Raw genomic sequence first — 27,410 nt, forward strand, 5'->3', positions numbered from 1 at the left:
TGGGGTTAATATCATTTTGTTTATTTGTGCAAATGTCATGAAATCAATGATATTTATTCTGTTTTAGCTGATTTACAATTAGATTATACATACAATATATGGGGTAGAGGGGGAATCGTGACTTAAAAAAAACAAAAAAACAAAAGTAACAAGAATAACAAGATGCACAGAGGTGGTACTGCAAGAGATGAGGACTTAATTTGAAGGACTGGTAGCCACAGACACTCTTCATCCACACATGCTCACGTCGGACTCTTTGATTTGCATGTAAAAGCCAGTGTTCAGAATTTAAACACACACACACACACACACACACACATGCGCACCGTTTTACTGTTTTACCAATTATGCCACATGGCATGTGCCGCTTCGCTCCAGCATACCGCCACGGAAATAATCAGGGACAAAAAAATCAAACATAATAAAAAGAGAAAAAGAGAGAGAGAGAGAGAGAGAGAGAGAGAGAGGGGACTGGGAAAGGGGAGGAATGAAAAATACAAACAGTTGCACAAATGCAAGTCTCTTAAGCGAACGATCGCACTGCCTGTGATAACAATGAGGTCTCCACACAGTGATGCACGGCTCAAATGAAGCAAATAAAGCACTGCGTTCTTCTGCGTCTTCTCTGGGTTTACCGGCACCTGCCTCTCCTACCTGGGCCCTGGATCTTCCCTGGATGGAGGAGGAGGAGGAGGAGGAGGAGGACTATGAATGGATGAAAGGATGGAACGGAAAGAAGTGCAGGGCAAAGTCTACACCATGTACCATACCATACAATACTGTACACCGGTACGCCTCACACGCTCTGAGCGAGAGAGAGCGAGAGCGAGAGCGAGAGAGAGCGAGAGAGGAAAAGAAAGGACAGATGATGGGCAGAGAGATGAACAGGCAGAGATGGCAGGCGGGGGTGGCTTTCATTCCGCCACGTTGGAAAACCCCTGGTGTGCATGTGTGGGTGTATATACATACTATATCTCTCTATATATGTGTGTGTGTGTATACACAAACAAATGTAGATGTGTGTATGTACGTGTGCTGGTGCGAGTGCGACTGCAGACCCTACAGCACAAGGCCCTCGTATGCAGGCCCCTCCGACTCGGGCGACTCTCTCTGCAGACGCAGGTGCTCCAGTGTGTTGTGGAAGTGCTTGTTGATCTGCTCCGTCTCCTCGCTGGCCTCCAGGTTGGGCAGGTCCTCGCGGATCTTCTGGATCAGCTGGTTCAGGACCTGAACGGTCACCTGAGGAACAGCATGCAACAATACAGTACATCAGCACCGGCAGAGCAGCCGTCACTTCAGAATGACTACCATCAGCTTCAGATTCACAGGGCTGGTGTCCAGCACGGTTTGGTGGTTTTCCAGCTCAAGCACACCTAACTGATACCGTCTGCTGAGGTTCGGTCAGGTTTGGTGGGTGTGTCTGAGAAGGAAAATCTCAAAATCTCAAATTTGTGCTGGACTAGAAATGAGGAACCCGGCACTAGAGCTTGGGGATCAATAATCAATGGCTTTTAGAGGCAAATAGTGCATTAAATGTGTAACATAAGGATATAAATTGCGACTGGGAGTAAATTCCATCCATGCTATAGTCATATGAAAAAAATTATGAAACCTTATTGAACATATTTAAACATCTGGACGTTTGATCTGAATTCTGAGAGATGGAGGGAATCTAACTGAATCCACACAACTGAAGAAATGTCTAACATTTACATTTATGGTATTTAGCTGATGCTCTTCTCCAGAGCGACTTACAAGGTGACTAGCATTATCCAATGCAGGGTTAGGAGTCTTGCCCAAGGACTCTTATTGGTGTAGCGCAGCATAGTCACCCAGACTGGGAATCGAACCCCAGTATCCAACAGCTTACTGGCAGGTAGTGGTGTTATATGTTGTGCCACACCAACCACATCTTTAATCATTATTAATAAAATTAATAAAATGGAAAAATGCAATTTCCCTTTGAGGGAAAGGTTTGACCCCCCACATTTTACTCCTTCAAATGTGTAGAATTAGAAGCAGGTTGCAGATGATCAGAACATGGTTAGAGAGGAGTCTTATTTAAACCTCTTGGGTTGCAACAGGATGGAAATTTTATGGTATGATGAAAAAAATCATCAAAAAATTTTTTTTTATGGCATCACAGTATCTGGTATTTCACAATTCTTCCATTTATTGTGGTTCTTTTTTGTCTTCTATTATTATTTATTATTATTATTATTATTATTATTATTATTATCATCGTCATCATGATTTATACACTGACCCTTTGCTTTTTTATGGTAATATTTACTTTATGTATTATTGACAGTATATTAAAAAGGCCTCCTATTTGAAAATACTCAAAAGTTCAGTTTCCAGTTATTGATTACATTCATTATGGATTATGTTCATTATTGATCCACCTGCTGATTATTTTCTCCTTTAATCAATTGATTGATTGTTTTTTACAAATACTAAGAAATGAGTGGGATTCCTTTGGGATTCCCCCCCGCCTCCCACCAATACTGGTATTAAGCAAATGTACAGTTTGATAACCATTACTTTTCCTATCACAGTATACCTAAAACCAGTATACCCAGCAGAAACCCTAGTCTGCTCTTGGTTGTTGAAGCTGAAGTTAGTGGTGAAGATCACCATGGCCAGACCCAAAGAGCTCTCTGAGACCTTCAGAAAGAAGGTTGTAGATGCAGAGGAGTCTGAAAAGGGATTTAAACAGATCTCACTGTTCCACTGTCCACTAAATCATTTACTAATTTCAAGTGGAAGTGCTGACCAACATGAGTGTTTAGTTATATTACCTCCATCTCTCAATTAATTATTATTAATCCAGATCATTAAAGATATTGAAAAACCCAGTTTTGACTGGGTGTCCTAATTTTTTCACATGGCTATATGCAGTGCACTATACTGTGAGTCACTGGGAGCCGTTTGAGATGGGCATCCATAGCTCTCTCTTTCAGATACAGCCTTTAAATGGTTCAGTTGATAAAATCAAGGCTGTTCAAAGGGGCTTCATCGCTTCAAGCAGATTCCACTGCGTCACAGTCCAGAGATGGAGAGCTTATAATCTTCTAGCTGACGTCTGCTGTTCGACATTATCATCATCATCTTGGGTTTGCATGCTGCCTTATCAGAGCATCCCATTCCACCGCTGATGCTTCTCTACCCTGGCTTTTTACAGATTTCACCACCTGTTGCAGCAATGGATGGAGTAGCTGAATCCTTTAATTAGGATGCTTTTAGACGTATAAGTGTAGCTCCAATTTAAGTCCATCTTGTGTAAAACACTGAAAAGTAGAGTGCATTTTATTGAATTAAATATATAAACCTCACACACACACACACACACACACACACACACACACACACACACACACACACTCAACTCTGATGACCCAATAGGAAATGAAGGTGCTGGGATGAAAGAGCACTTAAATGAGTTTGCTTCTCTGGTTCTCTATTCCATACTCCTGGTTCTCAACCCTGAAGGACACAGCAACATGGCTATAATGAGCACCAGGCTGCAGAAAGGCACACCTGGGGTGCAAGAGAGTGTGAATAGGAGGTATATGAGAGACAGGAAGAAAGAGAGATAGAGAGAGAGAGAGAAAGAGAGATAGATATATATATATATATATATAGAGAGAGAGAGAGAGAGAGAGAGAGAGGCAGCAAATGAGTGATGAAATTAGACCCTGGTGCATGACAGGGGTCATGACCCTTGTTTATCAACCACATCTCCAGTCTCCCTAATCCGAAAAAAACCCAGAAACCAGGATTCCAGATCATTTACAGGGCCAAGACTGATATATACTAGATGTCCAAATGTTTGTAGACACCCCTTCCTAATAAACCCATTGCTGACACAGCCAATACACCAGGACTAAATCTCTGGAGCAGATAAACATGAACCTACAGGCACCAGGTGTGGGCTAGAGGGGGTATAAAGACCCCCAGCATTGAGGAGCTGTGGAGCAGTGGAAGTGGAAGTGTGTTTTCTGGAATGATGGATGGTGGAGCTCCATCCAGTACTTTTGGAAGGGATGAGTTGGGTATGATGAGGTGGGGTGGTGATCAGCATCCAACATCCTGACCTCACTAATGCTCTTGTTGCTGAATGCAATCAAATCTCCACAGCAATGCTCCTCCAAAATCTAGTAGAAAGCCTTCTTGTCTGGACAGTAGAGACAGTTACTGCAACAAACGCAGGGTCGACTCTTAGATTTAGTCTTTATAGAGTAGGTTAATGTCAATCTGTGTTCTGATTGGCTGCACTGGACTATATGGACATGGAAGCGAATAGTAGGTTCTGAAATATCATGTTTCCACACTATACTGCAGACTTGTGTTTAAAAATAAATCAATTAAATTAAACAAAATAAAATAAAATAAGGAAAATGTATTTTTCCCATGATATGACCCCTAAGTCAGGTCTGTTCTATAGGTGAAGAGGTAAGAAGCCATCCTAGTGGGGAACCCTCACTTTGCCAGACACCTACTCAGAGAGCTTTGAGGAATGCACACAGGACCAGAAAGTTGACCTGATCCTCAGGATAAATGTGGAACAATAAAAGAACCAAAATAAAAGAGCCAAAAGGGCCATACCGCATCGTTCTCTCGCTCGTAGAAGCAGACGTATCGGTTGAGGATCTCGATGAAAAGCTGCACTTGCAGGGACGGGTCCATGCACTGGTTGGCGATCTTCAGGGCCTTCTTCAAGCATTCCATCACACGCTTCCCATCACGGATCTGACGACACAAAACACACAAAGCCAGTTTCCAACGGGAACAGACTCTCTAAGGACCATCACGTTCAAGACCTTCAGTTCAGCTCAGTTTAATAAATTATAAAAAATTAATTAATAAAAAAAAACACACAATATGAAGCACATTGAAATTTGTGAGGAGTTAATCAGTTCATCAGGACTAAACAACTGCTCCTAGATACACAACTGGTTCCAGCCCCTAAACCTGTTGTTAGGGGCAACACCAGCTTCTCTCAGAAAATGCTGTCGTGCAACAAGACTGAACGGACTACCCAAGGTTTCTTTATTAGTGTTGTATTACGAAGATCTACTTTAATAAAAGACGCTGGCGACAAACATGCTCCACAAGAGGCTCTGGATGTCATTAAAATTCGGCGAATTCATTCACACGTCTGTGCGCTACAGAAGAACTGTGGCGTGGGTTCGGCAAACATGCTGTGATTCAATCCGGGAGATGAATGAAGTTACGTCTTCCCCATAAGTGCTTATGCTTTTCCCCCTCAGGCCTGAGACAAGAGAAGTTCAGAAGACAGGGTCTCCTCGAATCCAAAACAGGGCCAGCCAATGGGGTCAGCCATCCTCAGACATCTGCTGCTGCTAGATGTTTTCAAAAGGTCTAAGCTGGTCCTTTATGGTCAAGGTGGTTGGAAAGCTGGTCAACCAGGTGTAAACATACACTATACTGGTAAGCAAGCTGGGTAAACTGGTTGATGAGCTTAGCGTATGCTTTCATTGGAGTTTGATGGACTACCAGTGTGGCCAGGACAAGTCAGCTTGGTCGTACCGGTTTACTGGTCATCCGTCTTGGTCATGCTGGTCATAATAGTCAACCCCCATGGTCATACTGATTGACCACCTAGATTATACTGGTCATACTGGTTATGCTGGTTAACGTGCTGGTGAACCACCTTGTCCATACTGGCTTGGTACTCATCCAGCTTGGTAATACCAATGATACTGGTCAACCACCCTGGTCGTACTGATATTCCGGTCAACCAGCTTGATCACACTGGTCAACCAACCTTGCTTGGTACTCCTCTAGCTTGGTACTCCTCAAGTCACACTGGTCAACCACCCTTGTCATGCTGGTTGACCAGCTTGCTCATACTGGTATACTGGTCAACCAGCTTAGTCATGTTGGTCAACCAACTTGTCCATACTGGCTTGGTACTCATCTAGCTTGGTAATATCAATCATCAATCAAAAACAAAAACACCCCCTACTCTGGTCAAGAGCTAAGCTGGTCAACCGGCTTGGTCATACAGGTAATGCTGCTCAACTAGATGCTGGTCATACTGGTTCGATCATACTGGTTAACCAGTTTAGTCATGCTAGACGACAAGCTTTCTAGACTAATTTGGTCAGGCTGGTAACTAGCCAATCCATCAACCTCAAAAACACACCCTACTTCGGTCAAGAGCTAAGCTGGTCAACCGGCCTGAACATACAGATAATGCTGCTCAACTAGGTGCTGGTCATACTGGTCAGGTCATACTGGTTGGGTCATACTAGTTAACCAGTTTAGTCATGCTAGACGACAAGCTTGTAGACTAACTTGGTCAGGCTGGTAGATCAGCCAAACCATCAACCTCAAACAAAAACACCCCCTACTCTGGTCAAGAGCCAAGCTGGTCAACCAGCTTAAACTGGTCAGGTTGTTTTTTCAGCAGGTTAATGAGTGTCTCTTTAAAACCGTAGACTACAGAGAGCTCCAGGTTTTAAAGGCTTGTTAAATAATACTAAATAATGTGTCTTCTCTTTTCCTTCACTGTTACAACACTGGATTCTTACTAGTCTTATCTGAGGAATACGCTCAGCACCCTCCACGCAGCCTAATCTTCCCGGTAGTCGAGCTGATGTGTAAAATGAGACGGCCCCTCATATCGATGCACTCAGTCCTGCGATGGAGCACTCAAGCAGACATCTAGACAGCAAGATATGGATTTTTGTGCTCATATGGCAATAAATGCCAGACTAACCAAACATCTTAAACTTATAAATGTCACCACATAGCCACAAAACCCCCCAAATACCTCCGATAAGCATGACCATTCAATAGTAGGTGTGCAGGAAGCATTTTACCTTATTATATTGGTCTTTTCCTTCCATCTACATCTGACCTGTCTGCTGTCTGGACTGAACGAAAACACATCTGCTCAGACTGAAGACCCCCAGCTACCCTCCCCGCCCCCTCCCCCTTTCTCGTTCTCGTTCTCTTTCTGAAAGCATTATTTAAAATAAAATGGTAACAATTAGTCTGACCCTCAATTTAAAGAAGCGCAGGCTTTTTGTATAAGTACCCCTTTCGCCGTCTGCAGATTCAGATACAGAGCGTGGAAGTAACTGGAGAGTGGCAATCTGGGGTGTTTGGGCTCTGCTCTCCGGCACATTGTATTAGCTGTGGAAGTAATTACAGCGAGGTTTAAGTGCAGAATGGCAGCATTAAATTGAGTGTATTTTCATCTATACTGGGTGAAGCCTATAGGAATTACAGCCCGTAAGCCCTCTGCATTGACAGACATGCTGGGAGCATCAACAGGGAGGGAGGGGGGGGGGAGGGGGGGGGGTTGGGGTAATGCACTCTGGGTGGTCATGTGGCACTTTGGCCTCGTGGTCATTATTTTATTTCAAATCCAATGCACTGAAGGCTCACACTCAGGCTCAGGGCTCCTTACTCTTATTAGAACCCTAACCCAAACGCTAGGCCGTGAAATTATAGTTATATAATTACCCATAATTCCCACAAATTCAACCAATCCTCACTGTGTATTCCAGGACTCGCCATTTGCGCCAATCAGCACATTATTTCCACCACAGATATGGAGAGATTATCCTCCACCTGAGCGGGAGTGAGGCGTTTGACACAGAGAGCATGGCGACTGTGTCCCAAACCACACACTATTACACTAAACCCCCTGTAGTGAATGTCCTGATGGTCCATCTACTCCCTACACAGCACACTATGTGAGTGATGTTCCCCTTATTGGTGCTCATCATAAAAGACTCTATAAAAAAAAATAATATGAATTATGGGATGTGGCATATGTTTAGATACCTGTAGCTGTGGGGATGGTTTAGAATAAGGTCTGTAGTGCACCATCTAAATTCTGAAATTCTAAAAAATTGGTGCTCTCTCCAGAACAAATCCTATTGGTCAGGCCCTAAAATATCTTAAAAAAAATAAAATATGAAACTATTCAACAAATACATTCAAAATTATTAAATATTCATAATTTAATATTAAATTATTTAATTTTCAAAATATAAAAATATTCAATGTAATGAAGGTGTGAATAGCAGATCAGTAAGTTATAACTATGGTTTGAATGGCATTTTTTATGGTATGTCTCAAAAATCACTTTTATAATTTTTCACAATTATCATCAGTTACAATCACCTTTAAAAGAATAAGAACATCAGGTTCACAAAGTATTATCATTATTATTATTGTTATTATTACTAATGCATGAGTAAAGCAAGGTTGTACTGTTGAAGCGGTTAAGGTTGGTCTGCAGTGCACAATGAAATGAAATGGCTTCAGACCTTATTATATAACATTAAAAAATATTAAACGTAATAACGGTCATTATTGAAACAATCGCATATATCAGTTATCATTATGGTTTGCAATGTTAATTTTTTATGATATGATAACTGTCTCAGAAAATAACAATTTCATGATATTTCACAATTATTATTATTATTTTTTAATTATTATTATATATTATAATGAACACTAAAACTGTAAAATGTTTCAATAATGACAGTTATTATGTTTAATATTTTTTAATTTGATATAATATGGTCTGAAGCCAACATTTCATTGTGCACTGCAGCTGCAATAATAATAATAATAATTTTTGAAAACATTGGTCCTGCCTGTAGCAGGACTCTCTCACACACACACACTTATACCAGCTCTCAGAGTCAAAGTGTGTGTGTCTGTGTGTGTGTGTGTGTTTCTTTATGTGGTCAGCTTGGGGTCAGTGTGTGTTACTGACTGCTGATGTAGCCCGCGGCTCGGATTCAGTAGCGCATTTTACGGTCAACGTAAAACTCTTTGTTTTGGGGGTTGTAAACAACACACACACACACACACACACACACACACACACACACACACACACACACACACACAGGGTACACCTGATTGATGGGTTTTCTCCTCTGGCTGCCGCTTCAGGCCCACAACTCTGCGATGGTTTTGGGATATCTGAAGTAATTCCACGCTGCTGAATTTCATTTCTCCTTCAGGAAGATTGAGATTTGTGATATCAGTCTCGCTTCTCTCGCGCCATTTCTCCGCTGTGTGTGTGTGTGTGTGTGTGTGTGTGGTCAGTTGCCAAGTCTGCGCAGGTGAGATTCCCAGCAGGATGAAGAGCAGCAGGATGAAAGTGGCGCAGATGCCTGAATCGATCAACACAATGAACTCAAGGGTAGTGCCGTTCTGTTCGGAGCTGAACACACACTGAGACAACAAAGACCGTGTGCTGATGTGTTCGACTCTGAAGGTCATGTGACCCATTTTTAAATGACTGTGGGATAAAAATAACCATCAAAATGAGACACGACTGCTTTTGAGCCACACCGCACCTGAACCGGGCCTCAAAGAGTGTTCCAACCTGCCAACCTGGGATCTGATCTTCTGCCTGGGAACATTAGAGACGTCCTGATCCAGTCATTTTGCCTCCGGTATGATTAACGAGCTGCTAATCAATACTGAAGTAAAAGCACTGTGTTCTTAGTAACCGATCAGCCATTACATTAGTACCACCTGCCTAATAACGAGTACGTCTCCCCCTGTGCCACCACAACAGCAGAAGGGTGTCCTGTGGAATCTGACCCAGCATTAACAGCATTAGCAGGCGGGACCTCCATGAGGATCAATGAGCCGTTCACTGGTTCTCCTTCCTTTGAGCACTTTTGGTAGGTACTGACCACTGCATACCGGGAACACCCCACAAGACTTGCGCCTGGTGTTTTGGAGATGTTCTGACCCGGTCGTTTATCTAGAACATCACAGCTTGGTTCTTGTCTCAAGTGCTGCCCAATATATATCCAGGAGCTACTGTAGATGAAGATGGTCGGCGATATTCAATTCACCTGGTACTAATGTTATGGCTGATTGGTGCATAGTTTAGTAGAGAGAACGCTCCTCACCTCGCCAGGCTGGGAATAATGTGCGTTATTAGCACTTTTAGGATGCCAGAGGTGCTCTGAACACAACGGTAAAAATAAAGAACTGGATCCGGATTAAAATAGCCAATACCTGATCCATTATGACACGCCTGGATCGGGACATCTCTAGATCACAGAAAATCCAAACCTTGTCCTTGAAAGGATTCAGTCTGGATTCAGTCTGGATTCAGTCTGGATTCAGTCTGGATTCAGTCCGCTCTCACTACGGAAATGCCAGAGATTTTGGGCTCCCTTTCAACTGCATTAGAAACTAAACAGAGACCCCTTCTGCTTTTCAGAGCTGTTTACCTGGACCCTCTTCCAGCAGAGCGAGACTCTACTGTATTCAGCTGTGCACTTTTCACATGTACATAATGCACATGCATATTATATGCATATACACATCCACACATTTGGAAGCACTGTTACTAGATATGCAGGAAACGGCCATTCACACCAAACATGCCGTTTAATTAGGGCTGCACGGCACAGTACAATGCTGTTATTTGCTAATTGGGCTTTTGCAGCATAGTACTGCTAAAGGTCAGAATACAGCGTAATTCAATTCATTAGGGAGTAAACTAATTAAATATAAATAAATAAATAAACAGACTAGTAAATAATTCATGTCAGCATCTGGTAAATAAACAATCTGACAAATAATTTTTTCATTTCATGTCGAGTATGTGCAGCGGAGAGTACGCTGCATCCTCACGGCAGAAATATGTTTACTATATTAAATATTTTATAATAGACAGTGAAGTCTGACTGAAAGTATGAAAAAATGGCTTTTATAATAATGAGTAATGTTAACTAAAATCACTGCACAAGTACTGATAGATCGAATAATCAATCCATGAATCAATTAATGAATAAATTTATTATACGTATTATTTATTATACACTCCTACAGCTTAGCAAACCAGGATTTGAGCACAGGGTCAGCCACACTACAGCGTCCCCCGGAGCAGAGCGGCTAAGGGTCTTGAGCACAACAACAGGGCGCAACAGTGGCAGCTTAGCAAACCTAGGTATCAATCCCACAACCCTGTGATCAATAATCCAGTGCCCACCAGTGGCCTTTAACCACCAGAACTAGCCTGATACCTAGCTCAGGTTAACATTCAGTGGCATATATCTGTGTTTTGGTTATTCCTGACTCAAGTAATCCCCACTGTTAGCTTGGTACTAACAAAAAAAACAGGAAATTGATCAGAGGTGCTGGGAGAACTTAAGCCTTATCGCTTCACGGGCCATTTGGATAAGGGACCCTATTTATAGGGTCACTTATGAGGTCTCTCAATTGAACGCTGCTATGTTATGAAATTCTGTTATTATGTGATAAAAAACAGTAATGAAGTGAGTTCATGACTGCAATATACAGAAGGTCTTACCCTCCTTCAGTGGTCCATGGTTGCTTGGCAACAACAGCCTGCTCCAATCAACCTACATTACTTGCCATAACAACTGTTCGACATTCTTTGTGATTATTATTAATATTACCAATAATTGCAATTATTTCTTAACTTTAATGAATGTATCAAGTTGCGACCCTTTTATAAAGCAATAAGCCAGCTGAGACCATGCATTGCGGCACCTGTCCAGTACAACAAACCTATAATCTTGTACTATGTGCCAGCTTAGAAAGGCGGGGTCAGAGTACAGCCTTGGTTAAGGGGCCCAATAGAGGCATCTTAAAGGACAGGGGTATCGAACACACAACCTTGTGATCAATAAACCCAGTGACCCAAATACTGAGCTACCAGGTACAGGAGTAATACCTCTGTAAATATCAGGGTATTATGGTATCACAAAGTATGGTATTTCAAATGTTTTTGGAAAAAAAACCCATAAGCAGGTGTCCCAATACTTTTGTACACATCTAATCATGTGAATCCATCACCTCACAGCTCGAGCGAGGCAGAGGAGGCCCCAAAGCACACAAACATGACCGGTACGCACCTCCTCTCCGTTCTTGTCCGTGTTGCGGCCGGACCAGAAGAGATGAGCGCAGATGCTAACGGCACGGCACTGGTCGGGCTTCTTCAGCAGCTTGGAGGCGGCCAGAGCACACTGGGTGCGGAGGGGCTCGTGGTTCTCCTCGCTGAAACAGCGCATGCGCTCGAACGTGCCGATGATGAGGGTAATAGCAGCCAGCTGGGCTTTAGAGTCACTGATCTCGTCTTCATAGAGAGAGAAGGCCTGAGGGCAGAGAGAAACACAGACGTGATGAACAGTGACGATGTCCAATTCCCACCATGGCACCAGTGCTGGGAGGGTGAAGGTCAGCACTTGCTTCCTGGTATTCCTATTCTGATACATCAGCTAAGATCCATCCCACCCACCCAGAGAGAAGGATCATCAGGGGATTGATTCGGAGTTGATTCTGAGGACTGATCCTGAGTGGCCCTGCTGTCTAAGCGTTGCCAGTTTTACCAGCTGATTGCCATATCAAGCCCTGGTGATCGAGCTAGCCATGGCTCAGGAGTCCTATAGGGCTCTATAGAACTCCAGGGCCACAGGTAGCTCAACCACCAGGGGTACATCTGGCAATCAGCTGATGATACTGGCAACGCTTAGACAGCAGGGCCACTCAGGTTCAGTGCCTCAGCAAGTCGGAACTGTTTTGACAACACATTGGAGAATCATCAGCCTATTAGACAGATTATCATAATGTTTGGCTCATCAGTGTATATACTATATATACATAGTGGTGGTCAGAAGTTTACAGACACTCAACATGGACATGAATTTTATGCCAATAATGGGCTTTTTAACGTTTTTTGAGCTGTTACTTATTTCTAGTAGAATTAGTGTACAAGGTTTTACAACTTTAAATATTCATATAGGGCCAAAAATATAGTCAGCATATCTAATATTAAGTTAATGTCTCTTAGTATGCTGTACCTTGACCAGATGCTTTTGGTAGCTGTAAAATAGATTCTGGCAGAAGGCTGTTGGGTATTTAATAAGAGGAAATATTGATGATTTATTGGAACCTTTGTTGAACATAAAATGAGTGTGATTAGTTTTGGTAAGTATAAGGACATTTTGATGAATATAAAGTGAGTAAAAGGAACTTTTGATAACCTGAAGGTGAGTATAAGGAATGTGGTTTGATCATGAGGTGAGTATGATGATATAGAGTATAGAGTTGCTAAACTATCCAGAGCGTTCATTTCTCCAGTTTTTTTGATAATGTACTCAACTCGATTGACCGTGTTTGGCCTTAAGGATGACTAACGGGGAAAAAAACATCCTCCAAGAATGATTTCATTAATTCGAACTCCTGCTCTGTTGATCTACAGCTCGCGAAGCCTGACAGTGCAGAAGTGTCCTCCTACCATCTTTGCTCATCCTAGCCATGACTCACTCTTACATCACATCTCCAACCAGGCCACAGCCAAGCTGAAGGCTGAGAGCAGAGGGGGCCCGAACAATACCTGAGACATGAACTCGTAGGCCACGGTTTCATGGTTCTCAAAGCCGATCTCGCCGGCAGCCAGCGCCCCCTGGAGGAAGAGTCTCAGGGGCAGCTCGGCCAGCTCTGCCTTTATCAGCGCGCTGATGGTCTGGTGGGCAAAGGAGAAGATCTTCTGGCACTTCTTCTCCCATTTGTCATCCTGCAGGAGTGAGAAGAGCAAAGAAAATTCAGCAGACAGCCAATTCCCCTCTCCTTTCTCTCCAAATCCACTGGCCAAGTGATGACTCACGCGAGTGGGCTTTGAGGCATTACGAGTTAAAAGTAGGGCTCGGGGCTCAGACCAGCATCATGCAAGAGTCACACTTGATATTTTTGGAGGTTTCTTTTAAAACTCCAGACAAACAGGAGGGAAAGATTAAAATAAAAGTGGTTTATTTATTTATTTATTTAGTTAGTTAGTTATTTTTAAAGCATCCCTGCACTCAAAACCATGTTTTTAACTGGATTCTCCTCCCTGAAGGTGTTTTCTGAATGTAGAGTTCAGGTTTTGTGTCTTAAGGTTTCCCATTTTCCACTGGAAGCCTGTGTTTCAGCAGAAAATAGAAAACCAATATACTAAACTATGCAAATGAGAGGAACATCACAGTGGGACATGAAGCACACCTGCAATAACAGATAACTTCATTGTTCTACAGTAAACAGCGCTTTCCAATTATGACAAGGTCAATATTTGTATTCCACGTTTATCAAATTAACAGTTGGGATCCTGGCTCAGACAGATACACCGGCCAGGTAATGAGGCTTAAGCTGACTTCTTATAAACGTACACTGCATCAGTTAATGCATGCAGTAATAATTTAATAAATACAATAAAGACAACTCTTACCATTAGAGCTGGGCAATATGACAATACTTTACTGTATTGTGATAAATTGGGTTATAGTGGTACACAATATGCTTTAAGAGTGTATCGGGATATTGTCAGTAATCTGATTTAGTTAGTAGTCTGATTTAATTGAATGGAGTGCAGCATATTTTGAGTTAAAATCACGGTTCTCAGTACGGGAGTATTTAGATAGCAGTTTTTTTATGTTACACTGTTGGTGCGTTTTGTCTATGTGACGAAATATTGCAACAAATATCGTATATAAAAAAGTCTTTAAATATTGTGATATAAAGTTTTTCCATATCGCCCAGCTCTACTTATCATGCATATAAACCTATAAACCAGAAAATTTAAGGATTTTCTTTAGATGGTCTTTCAATATTTTTTACAGAATAAATTACATATTTAATTGATGCTATTTCAAGTTATCTACCTCAAGATTTGATCAAATATGAGACATTTTGGACATTCATTCAATATTAATGTTCTAGAGCTTCTCTCAAAAGAACTGAATTTATTTCTTTGAATCAAACCTGTTTCCTGTCCAAATGTTTGTGGACACCCCTTCTAATGAACCTACTTTAAAGTGCACGCATTGCTGACACAGACGTGCAAATGCTGTAGAGAAGAAGTACTGCCAATAGAATAGGACTCTATGCAGCAGATAAACATGAACCTGTTGGCACCATGCTGCCTAATACCAGACGTGGGCTAGAGGGGTATAAAGGCCCCCAGCATTGAGCTGTGGAGCAGTGGAGTGGTGTGGAGTGTTCTCTGGAATGATGGATGGAGCTTGATCCAACAAAGTTGGAGATGAGGTGGGGTGGTGAGCATCCAACATCCGTCCCCTTACTAATGATCTTGCAGCTGAGTGCAATAAAATAAATTCTCACTGCAATGCTTGGAAACTGTCCAAGCTTTTTCTGCACAGTAGTAGCAGTCGTAGTAACTCCAATATATAGATAGAGGCAGATAGGTATATAAAGATATATACACACATATATATATATATATATATATATATATATATATATATATATATATATATATATATAAAGATATATAGATACAGAGACATATATATAAAGATATATATATATATATATATATATATATATATATATATATAGAGAGAGAGAGAGAGAGAGCATTATTTGGAACATTTCCAATAAAAGATAGAGATAAAGGGGAGTGAAGATGTTAAACAGGTCATTTGGACACATACTGAGGAAGAGTTGTCCTTGTAGCGGAAGGCCAGCTGATAGGCGGCGAACACTAGTGGGGGCAGCGTGTAGCGGATCCTCTGATTACCCCCAGCTCCGAAATGCTTCCTGGCTGTGTTTAAAATCTGTGGGAGGCACAAATCAAGAAGAAAATATAGGACAGGTTTGAATAATTCATAGCTCTGACACAGCTTGATTGCCTCTGAACTCATCTGCAGATCGAAGAGACTCAACACTCATTAGAGACTAATTAGGCCACTTCTGGGTTTGTGTTGTCAAAACTGCAGTTCCTGCGTATCCGGAATCATTTTTACAAATGCTTCATTTAGAGAGATGTCAACATACCTGCGCTACTACAAACGACATGACTGCCAAGCTGGAGTAAATCTCATTTCAGTTGCAGTGAGCAGTCGGAGCAGTCGGAGCCTGTTCAGTGCGCTCAGATCTCAGGACGCTCCCTTTTGTGTACGCTCATTCCTTTATTACATTCAGAAACATGCAAACACTGGAAGCTAAATCGGTATGAAAGGTGTTCAGAGAATTTATACGAGCAACTGTTCAGCCTGATACGGTGAAAAAAAAAAATAATAATTTAAAAAAAAAGACAGAAATTATTAATATTCCGTATTAATTTTCATTGGAGATCCAACTTTGTCCTTCTGTTTTAAGTTAAAATAGACCAAGTGCTGGACACTTCCAGACCGTGGCTAGGCTGATGCTAAGCGGCCACCAGCATGTAACTATGTTTTCTAGGTGGTTGCTATGGTGCTGCTAAATGGTTGCTATAATGTTGCCAGGCGGTTGAAATGACATTGCTGGGTGGTTGCTATAGTATTTGTTTTGGTGTTGCAAGGTGATTACTATTGTTTTCCTATGGTGTTGCTAGGTGGATACTATGGTGTTGCCAAGTGATTGCTAGATGGGTGCTATAGTGCTGCTGGTTGGCTGCTATAGTGTTGCTTGGTGATTGTTTTGGTGTTGCATGGTGATTGCTATGGTTTTCCTATGGTGTTCCCAGGTGATTTTTGGATGGGTGCTATAGTGTTGCTTGGTGGTTGCTACGGTGTCGCTAAAGTGCTGCTGAGTGGTTGCTTTAATGTTGCTAGACGGTTGCAATAATGTTGCTGGGTGGTTGCTATGGTGTTTGTTTTGGTGTTGCAAGGTGATTGCTATGGTTTTCCTATGGTGTTGCCAAGTGACTGCTAGATGCTAGGTGCTATATTGTTGCTATGGTGTCGCTATAGTGCTGCTGAGTGATTGTTTTGGTGTTGCTAGGCGGTTGTAATTACGTTACTGGGTGGTTGCTATGTTGTTACTTGGTGATTGTTTTGGTGTTGCAAGGCAGTTGGGTTGCAATGAGGTGATTGCTATGGGTTTCCTACGGTGTTGCCAAGTGATTGCTAGATGGGTGCTATGGTGTTGATTGGTGGTTGCTATGGTATTGCTTAGTGTATTGCTTAGGATGTGACAGAAAATTCCATTCATTCCAATAGGAAGAATATTGCCAAAGAAATCTGCCCAATCTAAGAGCTGTATACGAGCCCCAATAGCACAATCAGACTGAACAACAACAACCTAGAGTGGGAACGGCACCAATATCGCATAAACTGTGGGATGCGGGCCAAAAAAACATGAAAAATAAATGGAAGAGGAAGAAAAAATGATTAAATCTATAAAAATCAGATAAGAATATTTAACCTTAATAAGCAGAAATGATTTAAAGTGTCTGCAGTATCATCAAGCTTCTGGATATTGTACAACATTAAAGCTTGGCCAAGAGCAGAATTGTAAATCCATCTATAAGCAGCGTGCAATCAACTGCATTTACATAAACACCACCTCCACGAGTAATCGCTGCATTAACTGCAGTCAACAACTTCAAGACACAAACAGCATTACTCATAAAGACTCCAACGAACCGCAGAGCTTTCTCCAGCATGTGCTGGAAAGGCACCAAACAGCCTAGATGTATGTTAATGTTCTGTGAGCATTCAGACAAATCAGCAACAGTCTAATCATGCCAAAAAAACACAGTAGCATAAGAAAGAGCGTGAAGCCAGACTGACTGTCAACTGCGGTTAAAAACTGTATCCACTGTAAGCACTCAGAAACATACGCAATATAGCATATACGCAATATCCATCAACATACACATAACTGCAGACAGAATTCATTAGTAGCAGCAGATTCTTAAAAACTGCTATCCAAATACTCTCACATACTAAGTACAGTGATTTTAATCCAAAATCTGCTGCTTTTTTATCTAATTAATCATCACTAATTACACTGCTAGTAATGAAACGTGCAGTTGGTCAATGTTCTTTAAGCACTGACAATACCCTCGATATGATTAGAATAGCATACTGTGTATCATGATAACAAAATTAATAAAAGTACCCATATATTGCTATTTTAGATGTGTGGTAAAAGAATCTATAAAATAAATCTATTATACTGTACCAAAACATTTAACCGCAGCTGCAGCCTGCCTTGAAATATGTTCAAAACACACAAAATATACTGGATTACAAAAACGGCTTGATTAATAAGAACACCCACAGAAACTGGAACATCTGAGGCTGGTCAGAACGCTCATAGGACATAATACTGTCTGCATCGCTTACAGCCTCCTGCAATATCAATATTACCATACGGCTCCTAGACTACAATTACAGCTAACGATCAATACGGCACTGTGTGTTCAGATATTTGAGAAAATTAATTATCTGGAGAGTAAAAAAGATCCACAGAAAAAAACACACGCTTTTATGTCAGCTAAACCATTTCCTGTGCTTTCCTGGAGGAAGGAATCCATACAGTGTCTGAAGTTCTCAGAAAAGATCAGCAGACTTGATCAGACCAGTGTGCTTCTAACTGTGTTCTTAATACCATCATCTCAATATCTTTACTGACCAACAGCACACTCTGACCACCGGCTTTATGCTTATTAGGGTTTATTCTAATGTTATATAGAGTTAATTACAGGTAGACACACTCACTGACCACTGGTAGACACTCTCACTGACCACTGACTTTGTTTATTTGGGTTTATTCTAATGTTATATAGAGTTAATTACAGGTAGACACTCTCACTGACCACTGACTTTATGTTTAGTTGGGTTTATTCTCATGTTATATAGAGTTAATTACAGGTAGACACTCTCACTGACCACTGACTTTATGTTTAGTTGGGTTTATTCTAATATTATATAGAGTTAATTACAGGTAGACACTCTCACTGACCACTGACTACGTTTATTTTGGTTTATTCTAATGTTATATAGAGTTAATTACAGGTAGACACACTCACTGACCACTGACTATGTTTATTTTGGTTTATTCTAATGTTATATAGAGTTAATTACAGGTAGACATTCTCACTGACCCCTGACTTTATGTTTATTTGGGTTTATTTTAATGTTATATAGAGTAAATTACAGGTAGACACTCTCACTGAGCACTGGCTTTGTTTGAGTTTATTCTAATGTTATATAAAGTTAATTACAGGTAGACACTCTCACTGACCACTGACTTTATGTTTATTTGGGTTTATTCTAATGTAATATAGAGTTAATTACAGGTAGACACTCTCACTGACCACTGGTAGACACTCTCACTGACCACTGACTGATAAAGTAAGAGATACCCACCAGATACTGCTGGTCTGGGTCCTCCGAGTGCAGCAGGTGGATGAAGCGGCCCACCAGGCTCTGCTCCTCCGCAAAGTCCTCCGGGTCTGGATCCTCTGCAGGCTGGTCCGGCTGGTCCTGGATTAGCGTGGACACCAGGTTCAGGATAGCATCCACCTGCAAAGAGACGGAGAGCAGGTCAAGCAACTAACACGGTAACTCAGGAGGGGCATTAGCATGTCTACAGAATCTAAGGGATGACCTGCATCCCTCACAGAAGAAACAGCTTAGAAACGTCCAGACGTGACGAAGATAGTACGCAGTTAATTAAGCTGCAGTAACCTGAGTCTTATCAGACATACTTAGCAGCTCAAAACGTGCCCTGATGTGAACCCAATATGCACTCACAATGCATGGAAAATCACTGCATGATTCACTAGAGCTATAGCTATTCACACACATACACACACACACACACACCACAGTCCAGCTGCAGTGAAGTGTGGTGCAGTGAAAGAGGAGCTGTTGACACTCAACACAATAGAGAAACTGAACCCAGACTCAAAGAGCATCTGTGCTGCATCTGATCACACAAATCTGATCCTGCTGAAATTGTAAAAATGGTGTTTTTCTGTCTGTAAATATGTTTTCAACAAGGGTCATATCTCTGTCAGCTGGTAAAAGAAGTCCTCCAACAACACGTCCTTGATATATATATATAAAATTGCAACAAACAAATAACACTACTACAGAAAGTGGTGGAGGTGGTTCTCCATCACGGAGTTCATCATTAGAACATCTCCAAAGTTCTCCTCTCTCATGGAGTCTAGTATTATTTAGAGTTCTCCTCAGATCAACACCTGGTTTGGTGGTAAATCAGGGCTTAATGATGGTAAATCAGGTGAGCTGCTGCTGCTGCTGCTGCTGATGGAGTTGAACACATCCTCCATGCTGTGCTGGCTGGACTGGGGGGCGTCCAGGAGAACCATGGAGGAACCTAGCAATGTTCTTCAGACTAGCTCACCGACAAGATCTCACTACTTTCTTTCTTCAGAATGAGAAGCTCTTGTTTCTCCTTTTAACTGGATTCATGTTCACCTGCTTTATCTGTTCTGATGAGATCTGGAGCTTCTACAGTAAACCTCTCTCAGTGAGATACAGGGTTTTAAATGCAGTGCCTGACACCCTGAAACATCATCATTTGACTTTGTGTGAGAATATTTAGTAAAAAAAAAAAAATACTAACTGGAAAAATCGGTTTGTATAAGCCTTCTAACTCCGTGCTCTTGAAGCTCCAGGTTCACACAGATGAAAGATAACAATGGAGTCTACACAACTGGATTACAAATCAACAGCCACCTGTCAATTATATAAAAACCTCCGCTTTTGTGGATAAAAGCCTCCTTTGTCTCACGCACTGCTGGTCAGACTGTGAATCTAAAGCAAAGCTGTGAAAATTAAGACCAAAGAGAATGAAACTTCGAAGAAATCGTAAAGACAGGAGGTGCACAAGGTCGGAAAAGGCTATTATAGTAGAGTGGTTGGAGCTCCCCATAAGCACTGCTGGATCAACTGTGAGGAAATGGAAGCTGCAGGAACTGCCTAGACAAGGCTGTCCCTCAAAAGCTGACTCATGAAAGCAACATGAGGCTGTGAGGGAAGCCGCAGAGAGGTCAACAATCACTCTGAAGGAGCTACAGAGTTCAGTGGCTGACGGTGCACTAGTCAACCACATCAAAATCTCTGCATACAACTGGCCTTTATCCGAGAACGGCTAAAAAGAAGCCGAGACTGAGGAGACGTCACATCTGCCTGATAGCTTTGTGGTCAGATGACACAAATTCTGGCCAAAATTCACACCAAAACGGAAAAACCATACTCAAATCTGCCATATGTTCTTCAACGACAAACAGACTCATAATTGATTCCTACCTGCTCCTGGGCCAAGATGGTGGTGTTGTAGTCCAGGGTGTTGCTGAGGACGTAGCAGCTCATACTTTTGCGTGACTCATAATCGAAATACTCGAAAAGCGGCGGGAAGTGTTTGAGCTGCAGCACAGTCAGGATGTTATTGTAGGTGTCCACAGGAATTTTCAATAGCCTGGTCAGCTCCTTGGAGACGGCGCTGCTGGTCGCAATGCTGCACAAAGAGAGATATGGATTAAAACTGGGGGGACAAAAAAAGTACAAGTAAACAATGGCTGTGATCCAAAAGGATTCCTAATACCTCATTAACTTTGTGCTCTAAATGGAGAAATGAGCAGATAGACACAGTGACAAGCTGACAAAGTTAACATACAGCACTGAGGTTTTAGACCCACCACCCTAACCCCCAGTCTCTCAGCAGTGAGAGTTTTACAGTAGAAGCTCCAGATCTGATCAGAACAGATAAAGCAGCTGAACATAAATCCAGTAAAAAGGAGAAACAAGAGCTTCTCGTTCTGAAGAAAGAAAGTAGTGAGATCTTGTCGGTGAGCTAGTCTGAAGAACAGAGCTCGGTTCCTCCAGGTTTCTCCTGGACGCCCCCCAGTCCAGCCAGCACAGCGTGGAGGATGTGTTCAACTCCATCAGCAGCAGCAGCAGCTCACCTGATTTACCATCATTAAGCCCTGATTTACCACCAAACCAGTTGATCTGAGGAGAGCTCTAAATAATACTAGACTCCATGAGAGAGGAGAACTTTGGAGATGTTCTAATGATGAACACAGTGATGGAGAACCACCAGTACTTTCTGTAGTTTATTCTAATATCAGTGATTTACTGAGCAATAATAGGGGACTAAAACTTTTGCACAGTAAACAAATACAGGTTTGTTTACTTTTTCTGCTTCAAAGATCTAAAAGAGCTCTTCCTACAGTTTAAACAATCAAAGTCTTCTGTGTTTCTAATGATGTTTACTTGCACTGGTTTCTAGGCTTGGGTTCTGAATTTGAGAAGGGCAGCAGGCTTCAGAGCTGACGGCGTCTACACCGTTTTTGAAACCGTCGCCTCTTAGACAGCTTGTCAACAACTGTTTACACACGTGTAATTAGTCATTTGCATCCGAGGAACAAAACGAAGAAAAAGAAAGGAGCGGAGAAACATTCAGAAACCACAAATAAAACAGAACTCATCCAGGAACCACAGCGTCTCATAATTAAAGTACTTGGGGGAGAAAAGAGAAGCCTGTCAAAGGCCATCTCTACCTAGTCATGTAGCTCTACTTATGCGCACACCTCAGAGCCTTTATTGTCTCCCGGCTTTTAAAAAGCAAAGCGCTAACAGAAAGGCTGAATGCCGTATCAAAAGGAGCACAGTTCTGGGTTTTGCACGTGGCATTTTAAAAGGCTCGTCTCAGAAAGGCAAAAAAAACTAAATCTTCAAATCTGAGGTGACCTACAACCCATCTGCAGAAGCAGGGGAGTGAACCTCACGCCCTGTAATCAAAGCCCAGCTAGACCGAGCTGCTTTTCTCAGAGGCTGGCTAGGGCGCTGGGAGGGGGGTGGCTGGGGTGCTGGGGTGGCTGGGGTGCTGGGGGCGGATGGTAAGAGGTGCTCTTGCTCTATAATTACAGCAAAGTCTTTTCGCATGTTAATTTTCTTGGCTTTGAATAATCTACTTGTTGACATATGAGGTGCGGGAGCTCGCAAAGCAAGGAAAGGCTTCCAGGTTGGAGGCTTCCAGGTTGGAGAAAGAAGGATCACTGGAGGTTCCCCTGACGGCATAATAGTATAAGTGGTAAACACCCGTATGACGAACGCATTAGACAATACCATTTCCCACACAGTGACAGCAAACCATTAAACTCGCCTCTATCCTAAAATAAATAATAATCCTTAACAATAAAAATCAAATTACAAAATCATTTACAGCGTGGGCTCGGATTATTACTCTGCAAGTCCCACAGGCCTTCATTTTTCCGCTTGCGTTGGGCGAATGAGGCGAGAGCAGCACTGTTATTATTTATTTTTTTAGAGAGTAGCTGCAAAGTGCCAAATTGAGCTAAAACTAAACAAGCTTTGAGAAGACTGCCGAAGTAGAGACGACATTCTGTAGACATCAGAATATCCATATAAGGAACTCCGGGTCTAGGCAGGATTTTCCACCGAATCAAAAAAATATTATGTCGTCATTAGAAGCATAAAAGCAGACCCAATTTACCCAATTTTCCTCAATACTGTTTTTTCTAGATAGACGATTACCCAACCCACTCATTAGTACTCTCCCCCATCACATGTAATGCTCCCTACACTGGGTGGGTGAGGACCGACACATGCCTCCTCCAACTGTCGCTGATGCAATGCCACAGGGCAACCAACGCGCTCAGAGGAACGCCCCAGGTACCCAGCTCTGATGCATCAGCTACCATTCAGACATCCGTGAAGACCAGCGATGTGGGGCGAAAGAAAGAGAGCGCCATCTACCCACCCGGAGAAAGCAAGGCCAATTGTGCTCTCTCGGGCTGCGGCTGCTGATGGCAGGCATCATGAGCCGGGATTCGAACTAGCGAACCTCAATAATAATAATCAATGACTATTATTACTATAATTAATACTATATTATTACTATAAATACTATATTATTACTATCAATTTTTACTATAATATAATATTAAATTAATAAATACTATATTATTAAATATACAAGTATTTATAAAAGTAAATATAAAAGTATTTATAAAATTAATAAATACTATATTATTAATATAAATTATTACTATAATATTAACAGCAATATCACAACCAGCACTGCTCCCAGCGGACCACATACACACATACATACACATGCCACACAAGTTCAGGGAATAGAGGTCCCTCAATGTAACAATACAATGTGCAATGTGCAACACCCCCCCCAAGTGCAATTATGGGTCAATTTGCAATTATCTGTAAATAATCAGAGCTTTTGATTTTTATTATTCATACTGTGTATATAGTGGTAATTTATCTACATCTTTGCATCTGAATGTCTTGCTATTTTCCCCACTGTGGAACTAATAAAGAATTATTTTCTCATTAAGCATTTGAATGATTTATTTAAATGTGTCTTCATACCACACTGTTACAGTCTGGAGAAATATCACAATATAAACTAGAAATACACACAGACCTCAGTCTCAGCAGCCAGCAGATATTTGATATTTGATGATGTTCATTAATCTGTAGATTAGCAGAGTATTTACTACTACTGCACTAAAACATTTATATTATACATTTAATTATTTATTTTATTTCATTCATAACACGTGTTTTAGATTTCTCTGTAATGCTGATGGATTCAGACGGATTTAGCCCCTTTTCTGCATTTCTAAACATTTATGTATCATTTATGAAAAGCAGCAGCTATGAGCACTGGCCCACAGTTCCTCCATCAGTACATATCTCTATTATTATCTGGAGTTCTTGCTCATTCGGCTCAGATAAAATGTTCAAGAACAACATGGGCCTCAGGGCTTGTATAGAGCAGTGCTGGAGCAACCTGACCATGAAACCAGTATTACAATAATTCCACAGTTTCCTCCATAACCATATTTGTTTAAAAAGATCACCATTAGTGTTTAAACATCTCACCTCCTCTGAAAACTGAATTTCAGAAAATTCCTACAAAATGAAGCCTGGAAAGTTTTGCAAATGTCAGCAACTTTGGTCCGCAAATATATATTGTAAATATAAATAATTATTATTATGTTATAAATAATTTTCAGGAGCACAAGACATCTAATCAATGCATTTCACTGCAGCTTCCACTGCAGAGCCTATAAAGACACTTAATCTCAGCCTGGACCTGTGTGTCCTTTAAACGGCTTTAATAAAGGCTTGGGTTGGAGAATTACTTCAGTCATACATGGACCTGTTAGACTGTTGTTTGGCCATGATATCCATCATATTTGGCAACATGACTGCATTAGTTGGAGCTGAGCTACGACAGCCAGAATAGGCCTGTATATGTAAATGCATGTAGAAACTGTACTGTATGTAGTGTCCCAGCTTTCCTCCCCAATTCCAGATTATTGACCCAATTACCCAACCCACTCGTTAGTACTCTCCCCCCATTACTATTAAAGTAAGGCACCCCACACTGGGAGGGTGAGGACAACGCTGGGTACCCAGCTCTGATGCATCTGCTAGCGGGGTACCCGTGCTGGCCGGCATCGCACTGAAGTAGGGCTGGGCAATATGACGATGACGATGATGATGATGATGATATTTTATGGTTTCGTGATAAATAAGCTTTTCTAAGCATGACGAGAATATCGTTAGTTTTATGAGACTGTAGTTAAAGACGACAGGTCCAGTTTTCATTACCAACAGTGTGATTAGACTGGGTTAATTAGATGAAGAGCAGCAGATGCTGAATAAAAAAATACAAATAATAATAATAAAAAAACACTGTATTCAGTACAGGAAAGGATCTGAATAGTAGTTTATAATAATCTGTCGCTACCAATGTACTTAGTCTTGTGAGAAACTTTGTGCATGATGACTATTATCTTTAAATATCTGATATATATAATGTTAATATTATATAATGATATAATACTTTTACCATATTGCCCAGCCCTACATGGGATTTAGCTGCTGACGGCAAGCAGCAAAACCCAGGATTCCAACAAGCACAATGACCATCCAATCGGGTCACTGCTCGACCGCTCAGAGCCACTAAATCATATTTATTATAATAATATCATTTAATATATCATTTTTTACATTTTGTATGAAATGAACTTCTCAAAATTATACATTTCCATATAAAGGCCTTTAAATCAGGTCCTGGAATTTGTTTTGTCCTGGAGCAAGAATTTGTGTGTGTGTGTGTGTGTGTGTGTGTGTGTGTGTGTGTGTGTTTGTTTGCGGTCATTAAAAATGCGGAATCAGTGGAGAATTTTGCCTCCTGAGCGCTGATGATATAATTAGGCTACTATTTAATGCAGTCTTGAATCTTAAGAGGTTGTTAATTGACACAGACTGTAAATAATGTTCAGTATTTGAAGAGAAATATTAGTTGCATATTGCCTTCTGATTCATGCATGATCAAAGAGACTTGCATTAGTGATGTTATTTACATCAAACAATTATCAGTGAACAGGTGCAGGCATGATTCAGCATCATACATATTTAGAGAAATAAGGATGAATTGACATAAATAAATTGACATAAAAGGTCTGATTTAATGAGTCATGTGCTGGCTCAGCGGTTAGAACTCCGGGCTGTTGATGACAGGGTTGTGGGTTCGATTCCCGGGCTCGGCAAGCTGCCACGGTTAGGTCATTGAGCAAGCAAGGTCCTTCGCCCTCTTTCTGCTCCCCGGGCGCTGGAGTTGGCTGCCCACCACTCAGGGTGTGTGTGTGTGTGTGCTCACTGCCCCTAGTTCACCAGTGTGTGTGGATATGTATGTTCACTACCACAGATGGGTCAAATGCGGAGGACACATTTCGCTGTACGTAGTACAGTGACAGATACGTGCACCTTTTTCACCTTTACCTTTATTAATAAAGTGAATGCATAAGGTGTGAAGCTGTATCTGTTATTATAAGTGTTATGCAGGTTTCTGAAAAGTTGGGACGCCCTGGCTGATCTGTCTCTCTTTGTAGATTCTAGAACTAACTCTGCCTCTTTACCTTCTCCGAGTAATTGGTCACCCAGCCCGACCTGCTGAAAGACTGCCCGCTGAGGTCCCCTCTACCTGCGTCAGACCAGCTGCCACCTACCAGCAGGTCCCGCCCCCACCACCTCCACCCATGCCAGACCAGCGGCACACCCTCCTAACACTGCTACCTGTGTGATGACCATGTTAAAACCTGGGTGGACTCTTAGTTGTCTGCCACTATTAATATCACCACCATTAACCATCATTACTCTGACCATCACTGCCCTGACTATATTAAGATCTACTACACCATGATTAGTATATTATGATTATGATCAGAGCAGTTCAACAGTATAGATGGTTTGGTGACTTTTATCAATAACTTATTAATAGTTCTGATGAGAGGAGGACGGGTTGGGTTCTTGGTTCCTCCCAAGGTTTCTTCCTCCAGCTCACTGTCTCCGTTGGCTGCTCACTGGGGGTCTTTGATCCTTCATGTCTTACGTTATTTCAGTTTTTTCTGTTCTTTTACTAATTACTGATTATGTAAAGCTGCTTTGTGATGACAACAGTTGTAAAAAGCTGTACAAATAACTTGACTAGTTAAAACCACCAAGGGGAAGAAAGGACCCCAAACTTCTGCACAAAGCTGTAAAAGTGTTTCCAACAATTATTCAGACAAGAGGAGGAAGGGCTCCACGGTTTTCTCATGTTGGCTCACAGGCCTCTAAGCT

General features: G+C 41.6%; 1 protein-coding gene across 1 annotated transcript in view; it reads right to left on the reverse strand.

Moving 5' to 3' along the window:
- The window catches only part of vps35 (VPS35 retromer complex component), a 49,039-nt gene continuing 21,629 nt past the window's right edge, over positions 1–27,410 (reverse strand). The window contains exons 11-17 of the mRNA XM_072671424.1: positions 21,042–21,249; positions 19,131–19,286; positions 15,483–15,605; positions 13,391–13,570; positions 11,910–12,149; positions 4,609–4,752; positions 1–1,239 (exon numbers count right to left, since the gene is read on the reverse strand). Coding sequence (XP_072527525.1) covers positions 1,060–1,239; positions 4,609–4,752; positions 11,910–12,149; positions 13,391–13,570; positions 15,483–15,605; positions 19,131–19,286; positions 21,042–21,249 — 1,231 coding nt within the window. The 3' untranslated portion in view covers positions 1–1,059. The remainder of the gene's footprint in view (positions 1,240–4,608; positions 4,753–11,909; positions 12,150–13,390; positions 13,571–15,482; positions 15,606–19,130; positions 19,287–21,041; positions 21,250–27,410) is intronic.

This window comes from Salminus brasiliensis, chromosome 25 (assembly GCF_030463535.1).
Source record: "Salminus brasiliensis chromosome 25, fSalBra1.hap2, whole genome shotgun sequence".
NCBI classification, from domain to species: domain Eukaryota; kingdom Metazoa; phylum Chordata; class Actinopteri; order Characiformes; family Bryconidae; genus Salminus; species Salminus brasiliensis.